The sequence below is a fragment of the Pseudopodoces humilis genome, chromosome 10 (genome assembly GCF_049639895.1).
Source record: "Pseudopodoces humilis isolate 2021_Gansu_Grassland_sample_001 chromosome 10, ASM4963989v1, whole genome shotgun sequence".
In the NCBI taxonomy this organism is placed as follows: domain Eukaryota; kingdom Metazoa; phylum Chordata; class Aves; order Passeriformes; family Paridae; genus Pseudopodoces; species Pseudopodoces humilis.
In genome coordinates, this window is record NC_142209.1 from 5,302,659 (window position 1) to 5,325,435 (window position 22,777).

Consider the following 22,777-nt stretch of genomic DNA (forward strand, 5'->3'; position numbering starts at 1 on the left):
AAAACAGACACTAACTTATTTTTCTGTACCACCCCGTATCTTTCATTTTTACATGTGAACTAGTATCTGCAGTAAAGTTTGAAATATTTGAGATTGTTCTTTGCATTTGCATTCTTATTTTAAAAATTATAAAATTCTTTTTTAAAGAAAAATTAGCACAGTAAAATGTGCTGAATTGGAAGGATCCATGAGGATGATATGTTCTCATATGTCCCATATGAATGGGACTGATGACAGTCCCCATTCAGACACCATCTTTAACCTTGGCAAGTGCCTTAGCTCCAGTCCAACAACTCCATTCTCAGTGATCTGTTTTCTGTCCCTGCCTCAGAACCCTTGTGTTGTGCAAACAATCTCAATGTAAATCCAAACCTAAGACAGGAAACTACACAACTGTGATTGAAGTCTGCAGTTGTTCAGCAAAGGAAGCAGAACTGCCACCTCTCAAAAAAATCCATTCGGTTACAAATAAACAACTCAGGGTATGACATTTGGAGATTCCAGTTCATGGTCCATTTTTTCACACATTAGCTGAACTGTAACCTACTTGGCCAGCAGTTTCTTCAGGCAGGGATTTTAATTTTTAATTAACACATTGCTCTAATAAAGTACTTGGCATTAGTTAGGGCTTTTGAACTAAAATGCATTCATGACATTAAATTTTAAAACCACTAAGCCATTAATTTTGATCCCTTTTTTTTTTTTTTTTCTGGTATAGTGTTTGCAAGAATTGGCAACTAAGTGCATATTTCACCAGCAAAAGAATAAAGGCTGTACTAATAAAACTTACTTTTGCCTGTCCCTGTAGAGAATGGCAATATTTTATACACCGACTGCACAGCAAATGAAAGTCAAAAACAAATTTGCTGTTCCAAATTTGCTGTCTAATATAACAGTTTAATGTATGATGAAAGGCAACTTTGCACACAATTTGCTATCTAAATTTTCTTCTGAATTCAGACATAAAAAGGTTTACAGCATTGCAGAATAGTTCCATAAATTGTCTAGCTCAAGCACTGACTTTAGTACCTATTTGTAAAACCATCTTCCTACAAAATTTTCTAGGTAATAGCTACATAACTGAGCCTACTCAGCTGAGGATGCTGATCTGCAATTTCTTCAGGATGCAAGTCCCTGCAGTTGCCCTACTTTACCTTACAAAAAAATTCCCCTTTTGTCTGCTTTGCTCAGACTAACATTCAAAAGCTCAAATAGTATAAATCACAGGTATTTTCTTAATATAAAATAATGACTTCAGGTACAACTACTGGCCCCACCAATCCTGTTACTAAAAGCAATAATCACATGCTGACTCTATGTGAGCCCAATAACAGACTTCAAACCAGTTCTCAACTTACCATGCTTCATCTCATTCATCTGGTAGTTATGAAACAGTGCAGTTATGACACTGAAGGTATAAAATAGGAACAGCCAATCTGATACCTGATTCTCATGCTCGTGTCATTCTATTGTTAATAAACTGCAGTCAGGGGAGTAGCTTAGCTATAGCTGTACATTTTAATTGAATACAATTTGCACACTTTATACACCTCTAAGTAGTGCGTAGAATTTGCTTAGCAATAAGAAAGCAGCTCAGTAAAACAGATGTCTGCTCCTCCAGCTTCCCCACTTCTTAGTATCAGTTTTCTTTATTATTCTACATTAACACGTAGATAAATTAAGCATAAGTGTCTAAAATTCCGCCTGTGTTGCAAAATGCTGCTGCAAGGCTAAATTTTTAAGTCCAAGTAGTTTCATAATCTATATGCAGTTATTTATAAAGGCAGCAGTAATGTTATTCTAACAACCTAACTAAACTTCCAATAATGTCAGCAGGAATCTGATTGCAAAATAGCTCATTTTATAAACATCACTACTTTTATGACTAACAGAAATATATACAATCAGGTGCCAGCTCTTTCACAAATACATACTGTATAACTTGGGTCACAAACTGCTTGCCAGGACAAAATTTTAAAATGTTAAAGGTTTGTCCTCAACCCATAAAAACCAACACAGGTCACACAAAGATTTCATGGATGCTGCTTTTCTGCGCATTCCACATCTGTGTAACTTCAGTAGTTTCAGAGGAGTTAACTGCCAATAAATACATAAATCTACATCTAAATCAAGCCATCTCCTTTCTACAGTACTGGATCTGGGATTACACCTGAAACTTGTGTTGAAAACACAAGTGAAGTGCAGGACATGGAAAAGATAACTGACCCTTGCCTATTGCAAACCTGCTCTGTGGTCTGCATATCACACTGCATGCAAAGCACACACTTCTCAAAGATTTGCTTTTCAAGTTGACTGCCTAGAAGTCTCTTTAAAACAGCATAGGCCATGATGTACTTACTGAGTCTGAAAAAATGACATTTCTAATTGGAAATGTTGAAGTTTAAAAAAGTATACGTGATATCTCACTAAAAGCAGAAATGAACTGTGAATTGAACCATTTGCTTATGGTAGCAGCTGCTGTATTGGAAGAAGCCATTACAGCTTTGCTCCATACAGTACAGGTTAAAACCAAGTACTCAGTGTTTCAGCCAGCTCTAGTATGACATGGACACATTTCTAATAAGCTTAAATACAGGGAAAACATGGTAACTGCACAACTGCCCACACAAACAGGAGACATCCCAGTAGTTCTGTAGAGCCCACTCTCCCCAGTCACCATGCTGAATTCATTCCAAAATCCAGGGTCAGTTGCTTCTAATCTTGGGATTTATGGGGGGTTGTTTTGGTGGTTTGAGTTTTTACATTTCCATTAAGATAATTTGAAAATACAGTCTCAATATAGAAGGGATGGAAGCAAACAAAAGTCAGGCCTCACAGCCCTCATAAACTTAAGACGTAGTTTTAAAAACCTCTTAAGGATATGTGACTTTGGGTTTTATTAAAAATGAAGTAAACATCAAATAAAAACCAAAACAGAATAGGTAGAACACTTTATTTTTTGTCAAACCTTAAATGAAAAGTATATTAAAAAAACATGGTTTTGAATTTTAAGAACAGGAATATAAACATGTATTTCCTATCCAAGAAAAAAATCATGCAGGTGTTACAGTATTTGATCATTCTCTACATTCACTGGTATGCAACATCAACTTAATGTTATTCCATAGATACAGAGATGGTGTAAATACAGCATTTGGTACAAATACCAGGATCTTCTGGCCTCACACTACAGATGAAGCAAATCTGTTCTTTGGTAATTGGAGAAGGCTGATTTTCCATTCCAATGCAGGACTCTTAAGAGGCCATATTAGCCACTCTGCTCAGACAATTACAACTCCTGGAGACAAATATGGGCCACTTTTGTCAAGAGAAAATAGTATTAGAGGTATAAATGCAAAGAAGTTAAAATTATTCGTTCCTTGTGGTGGCTGTTCCAGGAAGAAAAAAATTCCGATTCTCTCCTCCTCTATTCATCATTTAATCTAGGTAACATTTAGACTCATATGAAAAGGTATTTGCTAGATGGGAATGTACACATGCATGCTTTCAGTTTAAAGAAAGAGATGTGTGGTGAATGGCAATTTAAAGTTAACATAACTTGAAGGTACACCTATAATAAAGTTTAAAGATTTAGTAAACTGGGACATTACAAATAAAAAAGAGTGATAATAGATTTTCTGATCTTCCCTTTTTCAACAAAGACTGACAGAATATACATATACAGGCTGACATTTTGATTTATGGAAAACAACTTTCATTTTCCTCAGTTTGCAAGTCCTATTGACTAAAATGTAGTATCATTCACAACAAAATATTTTCAGTAAGTCAAACATTAAGCAAAGAAACCCCAAACTAAGCTGAGAAGCTAAGTGGTTTAGAAAGCCTGGAAATATCTATGTGTATGTCAGTGTGTCTATAACTTTTTTGTACACTATATCTATAGACACACCCACACATTTATTTACACGCATCCATGCACACACGCACACACACATGGGGAACCTGCCGTGGAGATCCAGCTATCATCTATTCAGGAACAAAACACATTATTTAAAAATGTGGCTGATTTAAAACAGAGAAGAAACTGCTGCTATCAAAATATACAATTTGGATTGCAGACTAGAAGGCTAACAACATTAAAAAAATAGTTTTAAGCAAAACCCCTTTGCTTCTGAATAACAGGTATCAACCTGCCACAGCATGAATCATCCAAATAAGATTTTATAAAAAAGTTTAAACTGTGACCCTTCCTCATTTGTAAAGTTCTTGACATATACAGTGCGAGTTCTGGTTTCCAAAGTGGAGCCCCTTCCATTTTTTTCCATCTGTACTTCAGGAAATGAATGGCAGCTGAAGGATTCAGAATCTCAAGTGAGATTTGTGCTTTACCATATACCTGAAAAAAAATTAACAGAAGACAGCATTACTACCCTTGTGGCATTTATAGGAATTTTACTCACAGGTGGAAAATGCACAGGCATTGTTAAAAGAATTCTTAGGGAATTAGAAAGTTGACAAAGAGATGCAATGTGTTATGCACAGGATTTGTCCCACTAAGTAACAGCTGGCTACAGCCTTGCCTAAAAAAAACATGTTTTCCAAGGCATTTCATGAACTCTCACATTGAAAGACTGTTGTAAAGACAGCTAGTTCATTCTGGGAGTTCAGATAGGGTCTGAACCTGGGAGATTGTTCATCTGAGACTTTTAAATAGAAAGCCATGGAAGTTTGGTGATTGGTATTATTTTGACAATTCCTACAGCATTGTTCTTTTTCATTCAATCATTTAAGCAGTTTGCTGTGAATCAACATGAAAAAATTAAACATTCATGAAATGCATGGGCTTCTCCCCTCCCTCAATATTTCTTCAATTGCTTCATGATAATAGTTTCTTCTCTACAATGTGAACAAGGTATTGCAGTGAACTTCCCCTTCAGGAGGGTTCTGTCCCAGAGAATCAGTCAGAAGGTGGGGAATCATGAGACTAATAAATGATTAATGGTAACTACACTTCCTTTAAACCCACACTTTGGAGATTACTTACAGTCTGTAAACATATACCACTACATTTAATTAACTGTATCGTCAGAGAAAATCAAAACAAGCAGTATTTCCAAGCTAAAACATTGTTCAAATGTCTAAGTTGTAAACAATTCCCTGGTTGACGGAACTTCTAATTCCCACCAAAACCATGCAAGCAAGAACATCAAGGACTTTAAGCAGGAAACATACCTGTCCAAAGTTTCCCAGAAGCGTAGGAATACTGGCCTGTCCAAGTGTCTTTTGTGGTAGCTGAGTTCTAATACTGTTACATCCCATTTCTGTACATTGGGATCCAGGCGCACTTCATCATATTTGAGATGAAAAGCTTTAACTACAGCAAACAGGAAAGCATTTGGTACAAACATGAAGACTTTAGTGTTTTTTTATTGGTTAAAGAAAATTCTCCCCCCCTCCCCCCCTTCCTTTTTCAGAATGAAGCCTGAGAGTAAAATTAACAAGCCCATAACCCAAAGAAGTCAACTATTCCACTAAAGGGCACAGTTACATATAGAGGTCAATGGCTCTCAGGCTATTCCAGGGTGAAGGGAAAGGGCAGCCTCTGCTTTTAGATGCACAGATTCCAAAGGAACAGCAGAAAAGCACTGCCAATTCAAGTACATTCTCTTTGAGAAACAAAGTTCTTTCTGAAAATCTCTGAACTGTCAAAGAATTAAAAATAATAATAATAATAAAGGTATTTCTGAGACCTTTGAGTAGGAAGCCTGTCTATCTCCTAAAAGAATCTGAAGAAGACTGATAATAGAATGCCAGTGTAACCCCCAAATGTTACCTAAAACATTCTGAGAAATCTAGTAACTGCCAATTTCCACTGATCTAGTACTCAGGTAAAAATGGCAAAATATTAATGGTAATTTTTCTCTTGGGAACTATTGCCACATATGAATTAGGTAAAGCCTAAGCATTTACACAGTGAACATTAAAACCAACATATTTAAGCCTTGTAAAATTCCTATCTCATAACCCAACCTCCTCATGATTTTAGTATTGGAAAAGTAAAAAAAGCCATCAGTCTTGTGGAAACTCATTATTTTTCATTATATGAGTTGTATCTGCTTCAGATACCACACTCTTAATTTTGTCTTCCACAAAATCAGTTCTCTTTTCCAGATCCATCTGGGAACTTCCTAGAAGGCTGGTATGTGAAATTAGCATTGTTTTTGCTGATAAACTAAAGAAATTATCATCTGACTTGAATCTCTGCCCAATAAATTTCCAAGCTTTGTGATTAAGAATACATATACATTATCTCTGCTATACATTGCTGCATGTATTCACATAACTTCAGAAGAAACAAAGATATACCAAGGCCATGCATTTATAGAAAAGTCCATCAACACCTGACATTCTCTGCATTCAAGTTAAATGTTATTAAGTACAAGAGGGTAGACTTCTGCGCCTGAAACAAATCACTGTTAAAGCTCACTGATGTCCTGTGAGAGGAACACCTTTAAAATGGTAGTCAAAATTAAGTATTTGTTCATGAAACTGACAGCATCCAAAACTTCATTACAAACATTCACTTGTAAATGTGAAATTAGGCTGGTTTGGTACATGAATATGAAACAGTCAGGAGGCCATGCATAAGGAAAACTAAGAAGCACACTTTCAGAGACTCAGCTAAGGAAATGTTCGGTGACAAAGCAATTGATCAAATAACACCAGTTTGGCAGGCTCTGGCTCAGTACACATTTTATTGAGGAGTTCCTTCTGGTAAGCTACCTGCTTCTTTGCCAACAGGACAGTGACAAGCCTGGAATACTTGGTAACCACAACAGACCCAGAGACATAGACATTTCTTCTTTCTAAGAAGAAATGCAAACTGCAGATGAAACAATGAACAGTTGCAAATCCTAGAAACCACATTTGTGAAGACTACTGAGCACTATAAATATGGCAAAACAATAGTTTCAGATAAAAATAGATACATAAAACCAGACTGATACTGTCTGTGCTCCCTTCATTTACATGTTTTCATTTGTGGGGTGAGTAAAGTCATTAGGGAAAGTTCTAGAAACACACTTCATCAGGAAAATATTTTAAAAATATCATGCTTTGAAGGAATGGGATGCATTTCTAAATTGAAGCTCCACTTCAGTGTATGAATTAAGACCAGATATCCCTCTTTCACTTGAAAAACTTATGCCTTCAGCCTGAGCTCGGCAGGCTGATTGTGATCTTTTGGCATGTAGAGACCAAGAAGGTGAAAGCAAGTCAGAACAATTCCTACAGCCCTCCATACATCTATATATAAAAATGATAAAATTAATAGGAAGCAGCATGTAACTGCTAGCTAGACCATCAATATTTAATTTCATTTTTCTTGGCTTTGCTTTTCACAACTGTCACTTTCTCAGTATCTTTATCTTGAAGTTCTATCTCCTTCTTTCATAAGTCTCTTTTGTTCAACTCTCCTGTGGCATAGTTTTACTTTCACAAAGACTTTCAGGCTCTTTCTCTCTTTCCCTGCTCATTCTCAATCCCCCCTTTAAGTAATTCATTCTATTTTCTTGTTCACAGACCCATCCTTAGCTTTTCTGTCCCACCCTTGAGTTTTTTCCTTGCTGTTCACCAAAGCAGCATTCTCTTTCCAGATTCTCTGTCATATACCAAAGAGGGGGATACACAAAACCTGATCAAATCTGTTTCCTCATCACATTGAGTGCATGATGACAGAACTGAACTGAGGTGGGTTTGGGTCTGTTGCCTTTTTTTTTTTTTTTTTTTTTTTTTTGTGTGTGTGTGTGTGTGTGTGTGTGTGTTGGTTTGGTGTTTCTTAAAACAATCTGAAACCACAGGAATCCATCAAAAGGCCTGTTTTCTAAGGCAACTCCAAACTGAAGCAGCTGAGAAGCTGATGGATTCCTTAGGTATTATGATTCACCCCTCTGTCAGAGGGGTGAACTGTGCCAGAGAAGTGCCTCAGAGCACCACAGTTGCGGTGATTCAAAAAACCTATCCAGATATATATACAATGCTAACATCTAGCTCACTTGAAACTAAACTTTTAAAAACTTAAAAGTTTTTGTCGGACACCAGAACATGTTTTCAACGCTTTCTTTGTGGCACACTAGGTGATTAATCCTCTCTTCAAAATACCACTGGAATGTGAAGACAGCCTGTGAACCTTGCTACCTATGAATTGCTGGAATACGCATTGTCTGTTCACCATTTTTTTAGAAGACTCGAAAGCAGATTTGTACACCAGCTATTTGTGACTCTTGCAGCTGACAGCTCTGAGAAGATTTCCATGAGCTTTCACAGATCAGAGCAGAACAACCACAAAGGGCACGGGAATATTTGCCATTGTGAGGAGACTAAAGCCCAAAGTCTTTTCAGCCACCCATGCCAAACGGCACTTTGGCAGCACTGTCATGAGCATAAACACCCTACAAGAAATCCCAAACACAACAGTGAACCCCAAACCAAGGAACAAAATAAAGGCCTTACTTTTTGCAAAGATATCAACAGGAGATCCATCTGGCAGGAGCCAAGGCCAGCCCTTGAACTGCCAAGCGGGCCCTTGGACAAACACGGCCACCACACGGTCCCTGGAACACACAAGAGTGATGGACATGGGCATGGCCTGGAACATTTCAATGACCTGCTGTCCTAAACAGGCAGTGTGCCTTATTGTAGCTGCTTCTTTTATAGAGCAGGACAGCACATTTAACAACCACACCTCCAGCACAATTGCTTTTCCTCTTGAAACAGAAAAAAAAAAAAAATTCCTGTGATTCCTCTGGGCTTTCAGCCCTGTCCCTTTGCAGAAGGCAGCTCAGTTTCTCAGGTTACAATTTTATAAGTCAGGGTTTATTTGTGGTCATCATTACTTTGCTTTTGAAAAGTGCTCCAACATTTTCAGAGACAATCTTCTGCAAATGGCGCTTGAAACTGAGATGTGCAGATTTAAAAGCCTTTATTCTCAACACTGCTGACTTCCAGGCTGAAAATTAATGAGAAGTAACAGCTACTAAATTTCTGCAAAGTGAAATTTCAGATATTTCAGCTATTTTAAGAGTACACAACCATTACCTGTAGTCTAAGAAAATAAATTTGTGATTAAAATTTGCATTTGTAAAATTCTAAAAATCCCACCTTTGAGAATAAATGACCTCCCCACATATGGTCTATCCTTCTCTTAAACATTTACATCATCCAACCACAGTTCCTATCTACCACAACAAATAATTACCTCTCTAATCTAATCCCCAAATTTAATTTATCATTAAATCCACTAAATCCCAAATGAAAAACAATAATCAAGGTGAAGTTTTGTGGCCTGGTTTTTGTTTGGTTTTTTTTTCAGGTTTTATAATGGCTTCCTTGGGTAAAACCAAGATGAAAAAACACACCATTTCATGTCTTCAGTCTGAAGTACTTTAGAAAGTAGTTAAGATGGTTCTTAAAGGTTTGATCATTCAACATTTTAAGTGGTATTTAATATTCAGAATTTAAATCCACTGATTTCTGATTAATTCAAGTTCTAAATACAGAGAATAACTGATTTAGGAACAGAACCTTTTTAAAGTATTCTTATCCATTAAAATCTAATTTGGAAATTACAAAATGACTAAATAACCAAATAACAAATATGTCATTGTCCATGTGCCAGATCTCACTTGTGAGGAAGAAGTAGAAATGCTGCATAATGCACATCCATCAAATTAAAAAAAAGATGTCGAACAACAATCAAAATGCTTCTCCAAAGTTTTTCTGTTCAAAGAGAGCTATTTTTTATAGCCTTGAAGACTGGGCTACAGACCAAATAATCAATTTCCAGCTTTCTCATAAAAGTAAAAACTATCTACGATTCCATTTCTGCAACTAGGGCTTTTCCTTCAGAAGTAAAATTCTAATAGTTCCAATACTGGAATCACAGTTCAGTCTTTACTGTCTGATGAGTCTTTACTGTCTGATGTGTTCTCTTTCTTTAACTATTAAAAAGTTGGAATGTCAGATGCTGACGGCCTGATGGAAGAACTTATTTTCCCAACAGACTGTCCCTCAGAAAGCAGACAGGAGAGGAGGGGTTTTCTTGCAGATCACAGTTCAGTGACTTGCATGTTACACTACCACAAACCAGATCAGTAATACAAACATTTCCCTTGGAATTTCTGGCAAGCCCAATATTAACTGTGCTTCTCACACTGTTAAAATATGAAGTGTTGCAAGCTTTAAAGATCTTCTAGATTAATTTAGTTTCATATTATTTTCAGCTGAAGACTCCTACACAGTTAATAAAATCCCTCCTTATAACTCTATCTTCACTTTTCAGTAGATTTCAGAGCATTTTATTGTTCCCTTCCAAATTCTGCATTATCCTGGGTAAGAAATTGTGTAAAGAAGTGTTCTTACCAGTCTTGTGGCATAAGTTTCAGAGGTTGGTCTACAACTCGGTAAGGGACAGTGACGCTGACTGTGGTTCCCCCTGGCTGCATCTGGTCCTTCCTCCTCTGTATTAGAGTCTCATTCTCTCGTTGACAGCCCTGCTTCTTCTTCTCATCTGATGGTACAAACCTTAGGGAATAACAAACCCGTCAGTAGACAAGGGCAATTTACTTGATGGAATCAGCAGGAAAAGTAACAGCTTTATCAGAACTTGGCATTATTGACAGCAGTCACTGAAGCCACCTCATTCTCACAATGCCAAGTCTCCATCACTACTCATTCAGAACACCAACACTTACAAAAAAACATAAGAATATTCCAGAAGCCCTCTTGATAAAAACAGTCACACTAAAAGGTCTTCTGTGCCTCAAAAATACAGCCTGACCTGTTTTCAGACATTTGGGGCCTTACACAATACATTTGCAAATAAGAAGCCAGACCACAACCTGCAAAGTGACTACAACTCTTCTTTTTAGTGACCAAGGGTAACCTGGGCATTAAAGCAATTGCTTCCTGGAGCAAATTTTAAGAGCTCTTAGAGCCATTAGAATTATGACCAATTAGAATTTTCTCAAGAATGCTGGGATTTTTGGTCAAAAATGGTTTTGATTAAGGTTTTATTGTTTTGGAGGATGGTGATTTTACATTATCAGTGATTCATGTGATTACTATGATGCATGACACTACAGTTCTTTTGTGTTTTTTCCTAAATAGACTCTGTGATGGAATAAGTACTTGTAAAATCCAGATAATGTGGTCCTCATGTCATATATAACCTCCATATGACAAAAATAAATGCTAAGGTGTGACACAGCTTTCCTCCCTTCAATTAATTACAGATCCTTAATCTTTCAGCCCCATCACCTTAAAAAACAAATGCAATTGCATTTCAAGGCCCTCTTCTTTATGGTAATAATACCCAGAACAGGTGTCAAAATTGGAATCATAAATGTGAGAGTAGTGTGGGCCTTTTTACTGATAAATCTCAGTGGATTTTGAGATAGATAAAAGAAAGGTAACAGAGTCATGGCTTTCACAGAACTAGAAGTGTGTCATGGAAAGGGAAGTTGATGTGACCAGCAGCACCTTCCAGGCCAGCACAAGAACAGAGTTCAGGCCTGTGTTCTCCTCATATTCTATTCAGAACCACCCAGCTGCACTACAACCCTATCTGCCACTGACATTTCATTTCCAAAGCTTCTGATAAATATAGAACTGTTCCCCTTAACTGCAGTAGTTAGCAGGAGGATTTGTGGTACATTTTAAAAGCACAGTACATAGTTGGTAACATTTCTCTCCATTACACTGCACATGGTGCTTTTGAGCATTTTACTACATTTTTTTTGATTGCACCATTTCTATTTGTTCTCTTCAATTTATTTCTATTTGAATACTAAAAAACAAATTTGAATGTGCTTTAAGAGGCAGACTGCACTTCCTACTGTTGGATAAACAGGAAAAAAGAATGCAAGATTGAGTATGAGGAAAAGTTTATTATTCAGTCAACTTAAAAACACTAGTCTTCACTACATATCCAATGAGAAAATGGCATTTTTGGGGGCGGGCGGGGGGGAAACCAACAAAAAACCAAGCAAGCACCAGGTGAAAATTGTCAATAAACCTCCAAAACTGTCTACTTTCCCAATGTAAATTAACAGACGATGTCCCCTCATACTCCTCATGATTTAACAGTGTTTCAGAAACAGAAAGTCACGCACAATTTCTGAAATGTGTGTCCAAATGCATTCACTTGATAAAACTGCACTGGAAAGTTTATGAAAGCCCAACACCTGCAAATAACTATGAATGGTCCATTTAAGCTGACTAGTACTGCAAACACAGAAAAAGCATCACAGGTGTTAAATGAGGAGCTATAAATTAAATTATGCTTGTCTGTCTAGTACATGTGAAACACCATCACATTCTAGAAGAAATACAGACAAAAAAGCTGTACAGGACATTGGGAGAAAAGTACACATTGGCCACCTAGAATATATTTTTTTTTAAGTTAAGATAATATTTTCCCTAACAATTAAAGTAATTAGCAAACAGTTAATATTTACATACATTTTATCTATCACAACAGACTGACACATACAATTGCATGCTACACAGAGGCATTCAGCTGAGTTCTGCACTGGAAAAAGCCACCCAATGTGACACCAGAATTTAAGTATTTCTCATCAAATTGCTAATTTAATCCAAAGTGAGGCACACTTTTATCATGAGCACTCCTAATGGCCTGTCCTGCCAAACTGTCAAAGGCTCTGCTTTGCCAATAATTACTGATAGAAAACTCTAACCTAAAATAAGGATTTGCTTGGTGGTCCTTCAGCTTTTAAGAAAACTACTAATGAGTCTCTCATCACCCATTAGAACTAAAGGAATCTGGGCTATAAAGAATGAAGATAAATTAAAAAAAAATAAAAATTAGATAAACAAGCCCTCAAATACCTTTTATCCAACTAGAAGGGTATATAGGAAAAGCCAGGGTCACCCAAAATGGTGGGCAGTTTGAGAATAATTTTGTTATTCTTTGTTTCCTATACTAAACAAGAATAAACTCTTATGGAATATGTAAATAAAAACACATTACAGTGATAATCAAGTATTCATCTGAACAGGGATCTAAAAGGTCACATTTTAAATTAAATTTGTAAATGTGAGGAAGCAAACACATTTTATATGGAAACAGGAAAGCAAAGCAGCCCTGCCAGATGAGAGTACAGTCAATATTGCTGTGCTACAGAGCAACAACTTCACTCAGACTTCTCACATTCTCTGCTTTAAATGTTTCTGTGTTTAAGAATTCATTACAACACCAATTTTTGGCAGTTTCTGCCCATTTTGGCTAGAAACTGTGTTACAGCCATTGAGGCACCATTCACTTGTGCCTCAGTTATGTTCCTTCTAGACAATGGCCTCAGTTATGTTCCTTCTAGACAATGGCCTCAGTTTTATTTCCTGGAAAAAAATCTGAGTTTCTGAGTGCAATTCTCTAGGACACAACACAAAGATACCTTGTTAAGGAAAAACTATCAATGACCAGATTCAAATGGCACAGCAGAGAAGACAAAGCAAGCATTGAAACAAGAACTTACATACAAACAGATGTACTGGAATGCTACAGATAAACACACAGAGTACAGGAATAAAGGACAGCTTACAAAAAGTTTATGGAATATATGCCTGCATTTATGGGAATCATTGACTCAGTAAGCACAGCAAAAGTCATATGCTTAAGAACTGAGAATCAATAGAAATTACTGTATGATTATAAATATATATGGCCAGTGTCATAATTACTCAGACATAAAACACAAGCGTAAGAAAACTGAGTATTAAACACCAAAAATCCCATCTCCTCTTGAAGATTATTTATAATATTACTGTATAATACTATAGCCAGTGGTTTAACTACACATTTGTACTTGACAGCTTTTTATACACCAGAAATGGGTTCTGAAACCTTAGTGTGCAGGAGCTCACAGTTTCTTGCTGCTTCTTGAGATCACTATTCCCTATTTTAAAAAACAAAACAAACAAACAAAAAACACCAAAAAAACCCATATCCACTTAGAATGCGCTTTTATACCCCTAGTAGGGGTAAGAAATTATTAGCTCTCACTGTTAATCGCCAAAATCATTATTCACATGAAAAATGGTGTGTTCTCACTTTGCAAATGCAGCAGGTCCCTTCCTAAGGTAACAAGCAAGCAACTGAACACCATCAGATTGTGGAAGGTAACTGGTAAGACACCATCCACTGAACTGCCTGAGCTACTCCTGCCTCAGCTCTAAACTCACATCCACTGGCAGCAGTGCCTTTAAAACCCTTTCACTGAGGTCAGATCAGCACTTTCTGGCCCCCAGCTCAGGCACACTGAAAAAGGCATGACAGGAGAATAAGGCAACTTACTGAGACCGTCACAATACACATTTGATTGTGTTCAGAACTGGAGACTTATTTTTACCACCCTCTCAGTATTTCTGTTAAATTATAGTCCCAAAAGCTTTAGACACATTTTTGCAAGAGAAGAAAGCGTTTTAGGACTACATCATGCCTGAATCTATCCCAGATACTTTAGTCAGTATCAGAGCTGGATAAATCTCCAGTGAGTTGCCTGGCCACAATTTCGTTAAATGTATCACAAACAAGAGCATCATCATAAAAAAAATAAATAATCACCATTTAATCATTCTCATTCTGCCTGACAGAATTCCTCCTTTGCTTTGGCTCCATGTAAAGCAGAAGCCTTGCCTCTGAAAAGCCTGACTTCAGGTATTCTCAAATACTGAGTCACAATTTCATATAGTAATTGTGATATCCAGTGTTACATTCAGATAGTAAGAATAAAATGTATTATATAAAATACTTTAAAGAAGTATCACAACATATGAGAACGTACTGCAGTTCTGATTATAAATTACATTTTATGTTTTTACTGTTTTAGAAGCTCTTCACTTTATGTTGTACTTGGCTCCTTAGAAAAGTAACCTTTCAAAAAAATGTAGCAAGAATATTTGCATATCATTTAGCAGGTGAATTGTATATATTACAATTACATACAGAAATGGCTTCCTTCAAAATCTAAGTTGCAACAAATACATAGACTAGAAAAATTAGATATCTTAAAAATAAAATCTGAAACCAGTGCCATGCTTTGGGTTTGTCATATATATTTCCTTCTACAAATAATATTTTTCCTGCTTTCCATATTCTCTACCTTAAAAGAGAGCCTTACATAAGTGATAAAGTAAGATGCTAAGCATCTTACAAATGTCAGCCAAGCTTGGTATGAAAACTAATATACTACAGAGCTATGAAAAGGCTTAATAAAAATATTGGTATAATTAATAGGTTTCTCTCAGTTCTTGGGAATTCAATTTAAGTTCTACCACAGAACTGAATGAAGAATCTCCTGTTTATTTTACAACCACCAACCTAAAATATCTGGCAATGGTACCACAAATAATTTTTCTCATATCCAAAGTGACAATGCATTGCAGTCCAGTTCCCAAAAAAAAAAAAAATTAAAAAAATCCAGGACTGTAGACAAAAACTATCCTAAAAGCCAGATTCCCAGCTACGATTGTAAGTTTTCATCTCTGGTTTTGATCTCTATTTTTGATCTTTAATTTCAGCTGAATTTTTTTTTTTTGTTTTAAGAAACATTTAAATGAACAGAATCACAAAAGTTGATTTATGAAACCCAAATTCTCATTCTTTATGATCACACACTTCACAGATTCAGGGATATCCATATCCCAACCACCACGGGGCATCATCCTCTGAGGCTTTTCCTACATTTCTTCACAGTCTCTCCTACAATGGCTCTTAACCCTTACAGCTCAAAAAATGTCTCCTGCTGTATCACCAATCCCCTCTGATGGCAAATACAAGCAGGCTATTTCTAGAAATACAAGAAATGCAAATCTACCTCCATCTTGCAAGGGTAAGGGAAGGAGGATTAATTTAGGTGTCTTTTCTACCTGGACAAAATTTCTTTATCCCGAAACTTGTGGCAATGAAAGGAGTCTCTGAAATCTCTGCTCTTCTGTCAAATTCAACTGCAAGTGGGGAGTGAGTTAAAGAAGGCGCTGACTTAGAGGCAGAAATTAGCTAAGTCTTCTTTCCTTGGAAAATCATCACATATCTATCAATCACACTTTACATCAAGGCTATTCCTACACTCTGCATACCTTAATAGTAAAAACAAACCCTGAAGCCATTCCTAAACAAAGTACTTCCATAAATCTGAATGCAAATACAAGCCAGGTGGCATATTTTCCAGAAGAGTGCTAGACCTGTCATTGTTAAATTAATATTTCACTCTTCTGAATTCTGCTATTGCACTTCTGATTCATTAACATACCTTGCTTCTCCCCTTTCTTTTCCAAGTAGGCTAACCATAAAGTGTCATCCTTTGAAACCTTAAGCTTCCTTTCAGTTTGTTCTGGATCATGTTCATTGCACTCTAAATATGAGCATCCTCTTGGGACAGGCCTTGTCAAGTTGACTGCGACTCTGCCCCAGTGAAGCTGAGAACAGCTGAAAACTCTGACTCCTGACACAGATTCACTTAGACATGACAGACCGACTGTCCCGGATTTGCCTTAATGGTATTTTTGGTGAGGAGGAAAAAGGGTCAGCCACAGAAGTAACTTTCCCCTGTGACAAACTTACAGTTTCCTTTAGCTGACAGAACCAATAGCTATCTGGCTCTGAAAACTGATACACTGCTAAGTCAATTAGAGAAGCTGGACACCCCTCTATAAATCATATTTAAGAAGGAAAAAACCGCGGAAAGCTCTCTCTTGCTTCCCGCTTCCTACAGCAGAGAAGGCCCCACCCCCGGCGCGGCTGCAGGGCTGGGGGAGGGGAAGCCACTGGGCCCAGCGCCGCCGCCGAGATTTCTGCTCCCGGAAAATCATCCTGGCGCCGCAGGACACCATGCAGCTAGGACCGGGAGCTGCCCTAGAACAGAGCCGGCAGGGTGCCGACGGAGACCACATGATTAGCAGCGAGAAGCACAGTAATAATGCGACCAAGATCAACACTAAGAGTAGCTCCTCGTAACCAACAGCGAGAGGAAATTCCCTGATGCAGGGCCCGGGCGAGATTAAGCTTTTCAGCGCTGAAAAATTCCATTTGAGAACAAATAAATCTGTGGACACCAGTCTTCTCCCAAGTCAGAGAAAAGGAAAGGTGAAGGCAGGTGAAGAAAACAACAGCGTGACACCAACGTCATTGAAGAAGGAGGGGCCGAAGCCCAGAGGAAAGAAGGAGAGGAGATGCTCAGGTTTCAGAGCTGAAAACCTTTTGCAAGCCAAGGTGAGAATATAATACACCAAACTATTTCCCTGCAATTCATAAAGTGCATGGGAGGATGCAGCGTTCATCCACAGCTCAGACGAGAACTGGGGAATATAGATGTTGAACAAAGCTTTGATCTGACTTGAACAGAGAGAGCCTTTGCTTCCAGAGACAGAACCTTTGCTTCTATACTAGAACAGCTCATCCTTAAAAAATTGCACTCCATAAGCCAATGACCCATGGAGGCAGTTGTGAGAAGACTGCCAAAACGTGGGAGGGACTTCACGGTTTCAGATTTCTGGGCAGGCTGCTGTTCCTGAAAATTAAAACCACGAGAAATTGTTTCCTGTGGCATGGCAGGAGAGACTCCTCTCCCTAAGCAAAATGAAGAAACATTTATTTTTAGAAGTGCTAAACTGACTCAGAATCCCAGGTTTTGTCTCTTTACATTGTTGGTGAGAAATAGAAAGAACCTTCTAAAAAGAAGGGAGGATGAAAGGTGTTCTAAAGGTTTATTTTAGTTCTTATAATTTCCCTTTTAATTCTGTTAATAAAGTTATCTTTACACCCTTTAAAGTTTTGAGCCTGTTTTTCCCCTAAAGAAGTTTAACTTAATCCTTTTCTCAACCCCAGGAGCTTAAGTTTGCCTGGTTATTTTCACCTCTGTTCCAATTATAACAGAGGAAGATGAGTAGATGATTTTTTGTGAGCGCACTGTCGTTTGGCCAGCAACCCACTGCACAGATGCTTCATTCCTTTCTGGGTACACCTGTGCCAGGGAGTCACAAATTACACAGCTGTAAAAGCCAGGGCTTGTTGTGAGGTTTTTTCCTAAATATAAAAACCCACATAAACAAACAACATCCTCTGTCAACCCAATTAGATCAGTGCTCTAATAGCTTGCATATTAAGTAATATTAAAAACCTGCCTTCTCTCAAAGTATTTCAGGAGGGACACCAAGAGTCCAGTACACTCACTGCATCTTTGATGGCCTGTGGTAGTAAGATAGGAACTGGAACTAGCTGCAGATCAGAAGGCACCTAGTATCCCAGAGCACAGTTTTAAACAGTTCTAGGGCAACTCTAGCAGAAGCTATACCACCACAAAAACCTGGTTTGGACAAAAAGCAGTCTAACAGTGTCACAAAAGATGAGTACTGGAGGTGATAAAAAGATGACCCCCTCCATTTTTTGGACATACCATTGTAGACAACCTACAACAGTGTATTTCTCTGTGAAAATGACTGTTTCCAAAAAATTACCTGATATTTATTGATAGGCAAGTCTAAAAAGCATGATCTGTTGGACAAGCAGAAAGATTCATTCACCCATAATGAATTAAACCTTAGAATGAGATGTGTGATGTGATTAACAAATTTTAGCAACTCACTGAAATTTCCCTGGATGCATTTGCATCAATACTTAATGACAATATGTGAACTTAAGAAAAAATTCTTTATTTGCACAACCAGCTGAGATGCTTGGCTGATAGAGTGCAATACAACCCATCTGGTCACCTTTTCCTTTATAATAGTTGTGGTCCCTTCCCGAAATCTTTTCTGAGCTCCATGAGCTCCCTTGGTCAGCTTATGTCAGCCTTCTTCCATGGGAAGGGTTCACTTGCACATGACTGCACAGATGTTACATCAAAGAAAAGCACTGCACACATTCCAGCTGCTACTGCAAGAGTTTCCTAAATCTGCCCACAGGTCACAATTGAGCCAAAACTGTGAATTAGGTTTTTGCTTTTTTCCTACTGGTCAAGAAGAATTAATTTTATACTCTGGTCTGCAAAACTAGCTTGTCACAAGACAGTAAATGAACCCACTTGCTTAATTACTAATTAGGTGGTAGTATAACTTTATGTCTGAAAACAATTTGTTATACAGTATGTTCTAATCAGCTACTTACTTCAGATCTTGCAAAAGGTCCTTTGCATTAAGCATTGTTATTAAAGAGGTCGTGGCTGCTGGAATAATGATTATGGGAGTTCGAGATCCTGTAGAGATAATAAAGTTAGACTTGCCTGGAGGGGTTTTTTGGTTGTGTTCTGGTTGTTGTTTCCTCCCCTCCCCCCTTTTTACATTAAAGGAACTGTACATAACAAAACTCTTGCTTAAAAGGTCCCAATCATGAAAAAATAGTTAAGGAAAATAGTAGTAAAGCTTTTCTAAAGTCAGGATTTTCATTTACCAAAAAAGCAGATCTCTATGAGTCTCCCAACATGTGGAGGACCCATACATAGCAAAACAGAATGCTGTTATGCTATACAGAATACATGCTATATACTCCACTGCTTGTTTATACTGTTGCTTGTAGTGTCAGAAAAAAATAAAAAAAGGAAAAGTGGGCACAATTCACACAAAAATGATCATGTAACTAAACTTGACTCACCTTTTTTCTGGTTTGGAGGTGGTCTTGCTTGAGAAACTGAGGAAAAAAAACCAAAAAAATACACCAGAATGACTAGGACATATATCCAAATGTCATTGCAAGGCATCAGTTTAACTGCAGGAGTGAATAGGGAAGAGTTACACTACAGTCATTAGATCATTTTTACAGATGCAAGACACTAAGATGAAGAAGGGATTTATAATTTGGGTTTGAGTATTCAGAAAACAAACAGCTTTTGACCAGCTTGAAGCAGATGTTAGGAGAGTTGAGTCAATCTCTCCCAGTTTTACTGAAGCTACTCATCTCCCCTCTATCCTCCAAAAAAGGGCAGGACACAACATCATGGAAAAAAATTCCCAGCAATCTTGAAAAAAGCTGCTTGTATATCTTCAGTAGTGCTGAACCAACAGGAAAGCCTTCACAGCAAACTGATCTCTACACCTCATCTTTTCATTAGTAGTTATTATTGCACATGACATCCATGAGACTTAGCTATCGTAAACATATATAGAACTTTCTACAATCAAAACCTGAATTTCAGGCTTACTCAGGTTAATTGTGGATTGGATTGCAGTTTGAGTTACATGAGGTCTTCCTTCAGGAGCCAGAAACAGTCAAGCTTGACACTCAAGGGGAAAACCACCCAAGCAACCAAAAAAAAAAAAAAAAGAGAGAGCGAGAGAAAAAATTTAAAAAACCAACCCACCCCCAAACAAAATTACCCTCAACCACCAAAGAAACCTGCAAAACCACTGTTGGACTGATAGCAACCAAAGAGCTGCCCCCCACCTCTCCAGTAATATGCTTCACCTTCAGTCTTCTAAGTTGAGACCACCTCAGTACGGGAGACACTGCATTCCAAGAGTGGAAAAGCATCTTTGTTTCTTCACTTTGGTGCTATTACTGACCTGCCTGGCATCCCCAAATCAACATTTCATAATTCAGTTTTCAGAAGCCCTAACTTTAGGAGAGAAGTGTAGCATTTGATAATCATCATCATCCATGTTTATCCTAATTCAGAAAATGGTGAGCAGTAGACAGATTGATGTAGACTAACTCAAGTCTCAACTGCTACTGTGCAGGACAAATTTCATTAATTGACTACCAATTGCTTAGCACCAACTTGCTCTTGTTTATTTATGACGAACTGTTTCAGAAACTTCCTTGAAAAGTATAAATATTCACAGCACATACTTGCCATTATTGAAATATTGAGACCATTTCCTTAATTATCTTTTCCTGACACTGTCAAATGCACAGATATAATTGGCAATGCTATATTGAACTACATTAATTTTACCTACCTATGTTTTTTAATTATTTTTTTTTTAATCTAGGTATCTCCTTGAAGTAAAAATATTCTTGACATTATGGGCAGAGCCAGCTGTCTTAAGGCGAAAAACAACAAAACAAAAAGGGGAGGGAGAATAAGCATCTGTAAGAAATTTAATAGCTGTACAAACACAGGTTAGGAGAAAAGTTGGCAATGCAAAATGGTGCCAAAAATAAAATTTAAGAGCACATCTCAATTATTTTATTCAAATCACTACTGTACAACAGTTTAGCCTAATTTAACTAATGATTCCTATGTGCAAAGCAGCATCCTCCTGGAAACAGCAGGGTTTAGTTGCTTTCACTGCTAAGAACAGAATATCAGAATTCTTAAAATATCCAAATATCAAAATAGAAAAATATCCTAGAACAAACAGAAAAAGAAATCTCTTCTGACTACATCTGTCTTCTTTATTCTCTCTTCAATTTCTAATATAAAGGCAAGATAATGGAGGGCCGGCCTTAGAGCAGGGCAGTATCAGTATCACCTGTATAATGTACAAATGCCACACTGCTGGCAGGAAATGCCCAGGAAGTCACAGCAGGGACTGTGACAACTCAGTCACATTTCCGTTCTTGCCACTTCTACCCTTTTCATACTGCTGTCTGTCAACTCCATTTGCATTAGGATGCTTAACAGGCTAGTGAGATAAGTATGACAGGCAGCATGACCTTTCCAGTTCAAAAATAACCAGCAGAAGAATCTGTGCACAACAGCATTTAGGCATGCTGAGAACATTCAATATTAGAATGGATTCTGGTGGAAGAAGCAGCTTTACAATATTAAGTCTTAGCATTAAATCCTGCAAACAAATCTCAAGGAATTAGCAAGGCACACATTAAAAGCATTTAGAGTCTCAACAAGGATACACAGTATTCCAGCAGTACTTCTAGAAAAAGTATATTCATTTTAACTGGTAGCTTTGCTTCCAAGCCCCCCATAATGTCCCCATGACCTTCATAACATCATTTTGTCCTGAAATAGCACCTTTCACGTGAGACCTTCTTCCACCAAACCACTAAACTCTCAAAGGATGTAAACCAGAGACAAATCTGCACATCAGTTTGCAAACACTGTCCCTCTCATGTACTGGTATTACATACTTCTAAAAACTGATCCTAAGGGTTTCTTATTTAAATAAAGTATATTTATCATACATCACTGATTCAAAACTCAAGATTCAATCTGACAGACAAATGGACTTGGTAGCCGAAATCTACTAAACGGGAATTAAAAGCCCAGTTGAGGATTATGGCCCCATTACAAATACCTTATGTGCTAAGAAGTGTAAAGAAATAATGGTATCACAGTCAGAGAACTACTTATTTTTGATATATTAACCCTAGAAGTAATAATATGTCTCTTTTTGAGATTAGCTATTCTGTTTAAGTTGTTTATCCTTGGAGTATGAACCAGCTCTTGTTAGATATCTGAGTGGGAATTTTGTGAAATTTTAATTGGTGACATACCAAGCCCACGACCAAGAAGTCTGTGACTTTAATTTCAGCAGTCCACCCTTTCCATAGGCTAATTGAGCAAGACACTGAAGAGAATGTGCCCAAGTCCCATGATATAGCATTAAACAAAACGCTATGTTTTTTTCCAATATATGTACAGTTAAAGGCCAAATATAAATGACCCATACTTCATTCTTGAGCTATCTACAGTTTTAAATAGAACTTGTTTGAAACTCACGCATATGTGGGACAGGAGCACATGTGACAGTGGGCCACCTTACCTGGTCGTGGCACAGGCTGTGCTGCTGGAGTTTGTGTTTTTCGAGCAGATGCACCTTCCTTGGAAAAGATAGAAGAAGCAAC

At 37.5% G+C, this 22,777-nt stretch overlaps 1 protein-coding gene across 1 annotated transcript in view; it reads right to left on the reverse strand.

The window, feature by feature from the left end:
• Positions 1-2,922: 2,922 nt before the first annotated feature.
• The window catches only part of CDC73 (cell division cycle 73), a 118,458-nt gene continuing 98,603 nt past the window's right edge, over positions 2,923-22,777 (reverse strand). The window contains exons 11-17 of the mRNA XM_005533506.2: positions 22,696-22,753; positions 19,625-19,660; positions 19,142-19,229; positions 10,381-10,542; positions 8,473-8,573; positions 5,194-5,335; positions 2,923-4,357 (exon numbers count right to left, since the gene is read on the reverse strand). Coding sequence (XP_005533563.1) covers positions 4,321-4,357; positions 5,194-5,335; positions 8,473-8,573; positions 10,381-10,542; positions 19,142-19,229; positions 19,625-19,660; positions 22,696-22,753 — 624 coding nt within the window. The 3' untranslated portion in view covers positions 2,923-4,320. The remainder of the gene's footprint in view (positions 4,358-5,193; positions 5,336-8,472; positions 8,574-10,380; positions 10,543-19,141; positions 19,230-19,624; positions 19,661-22,695; positions 22,754-22,777) is intronic.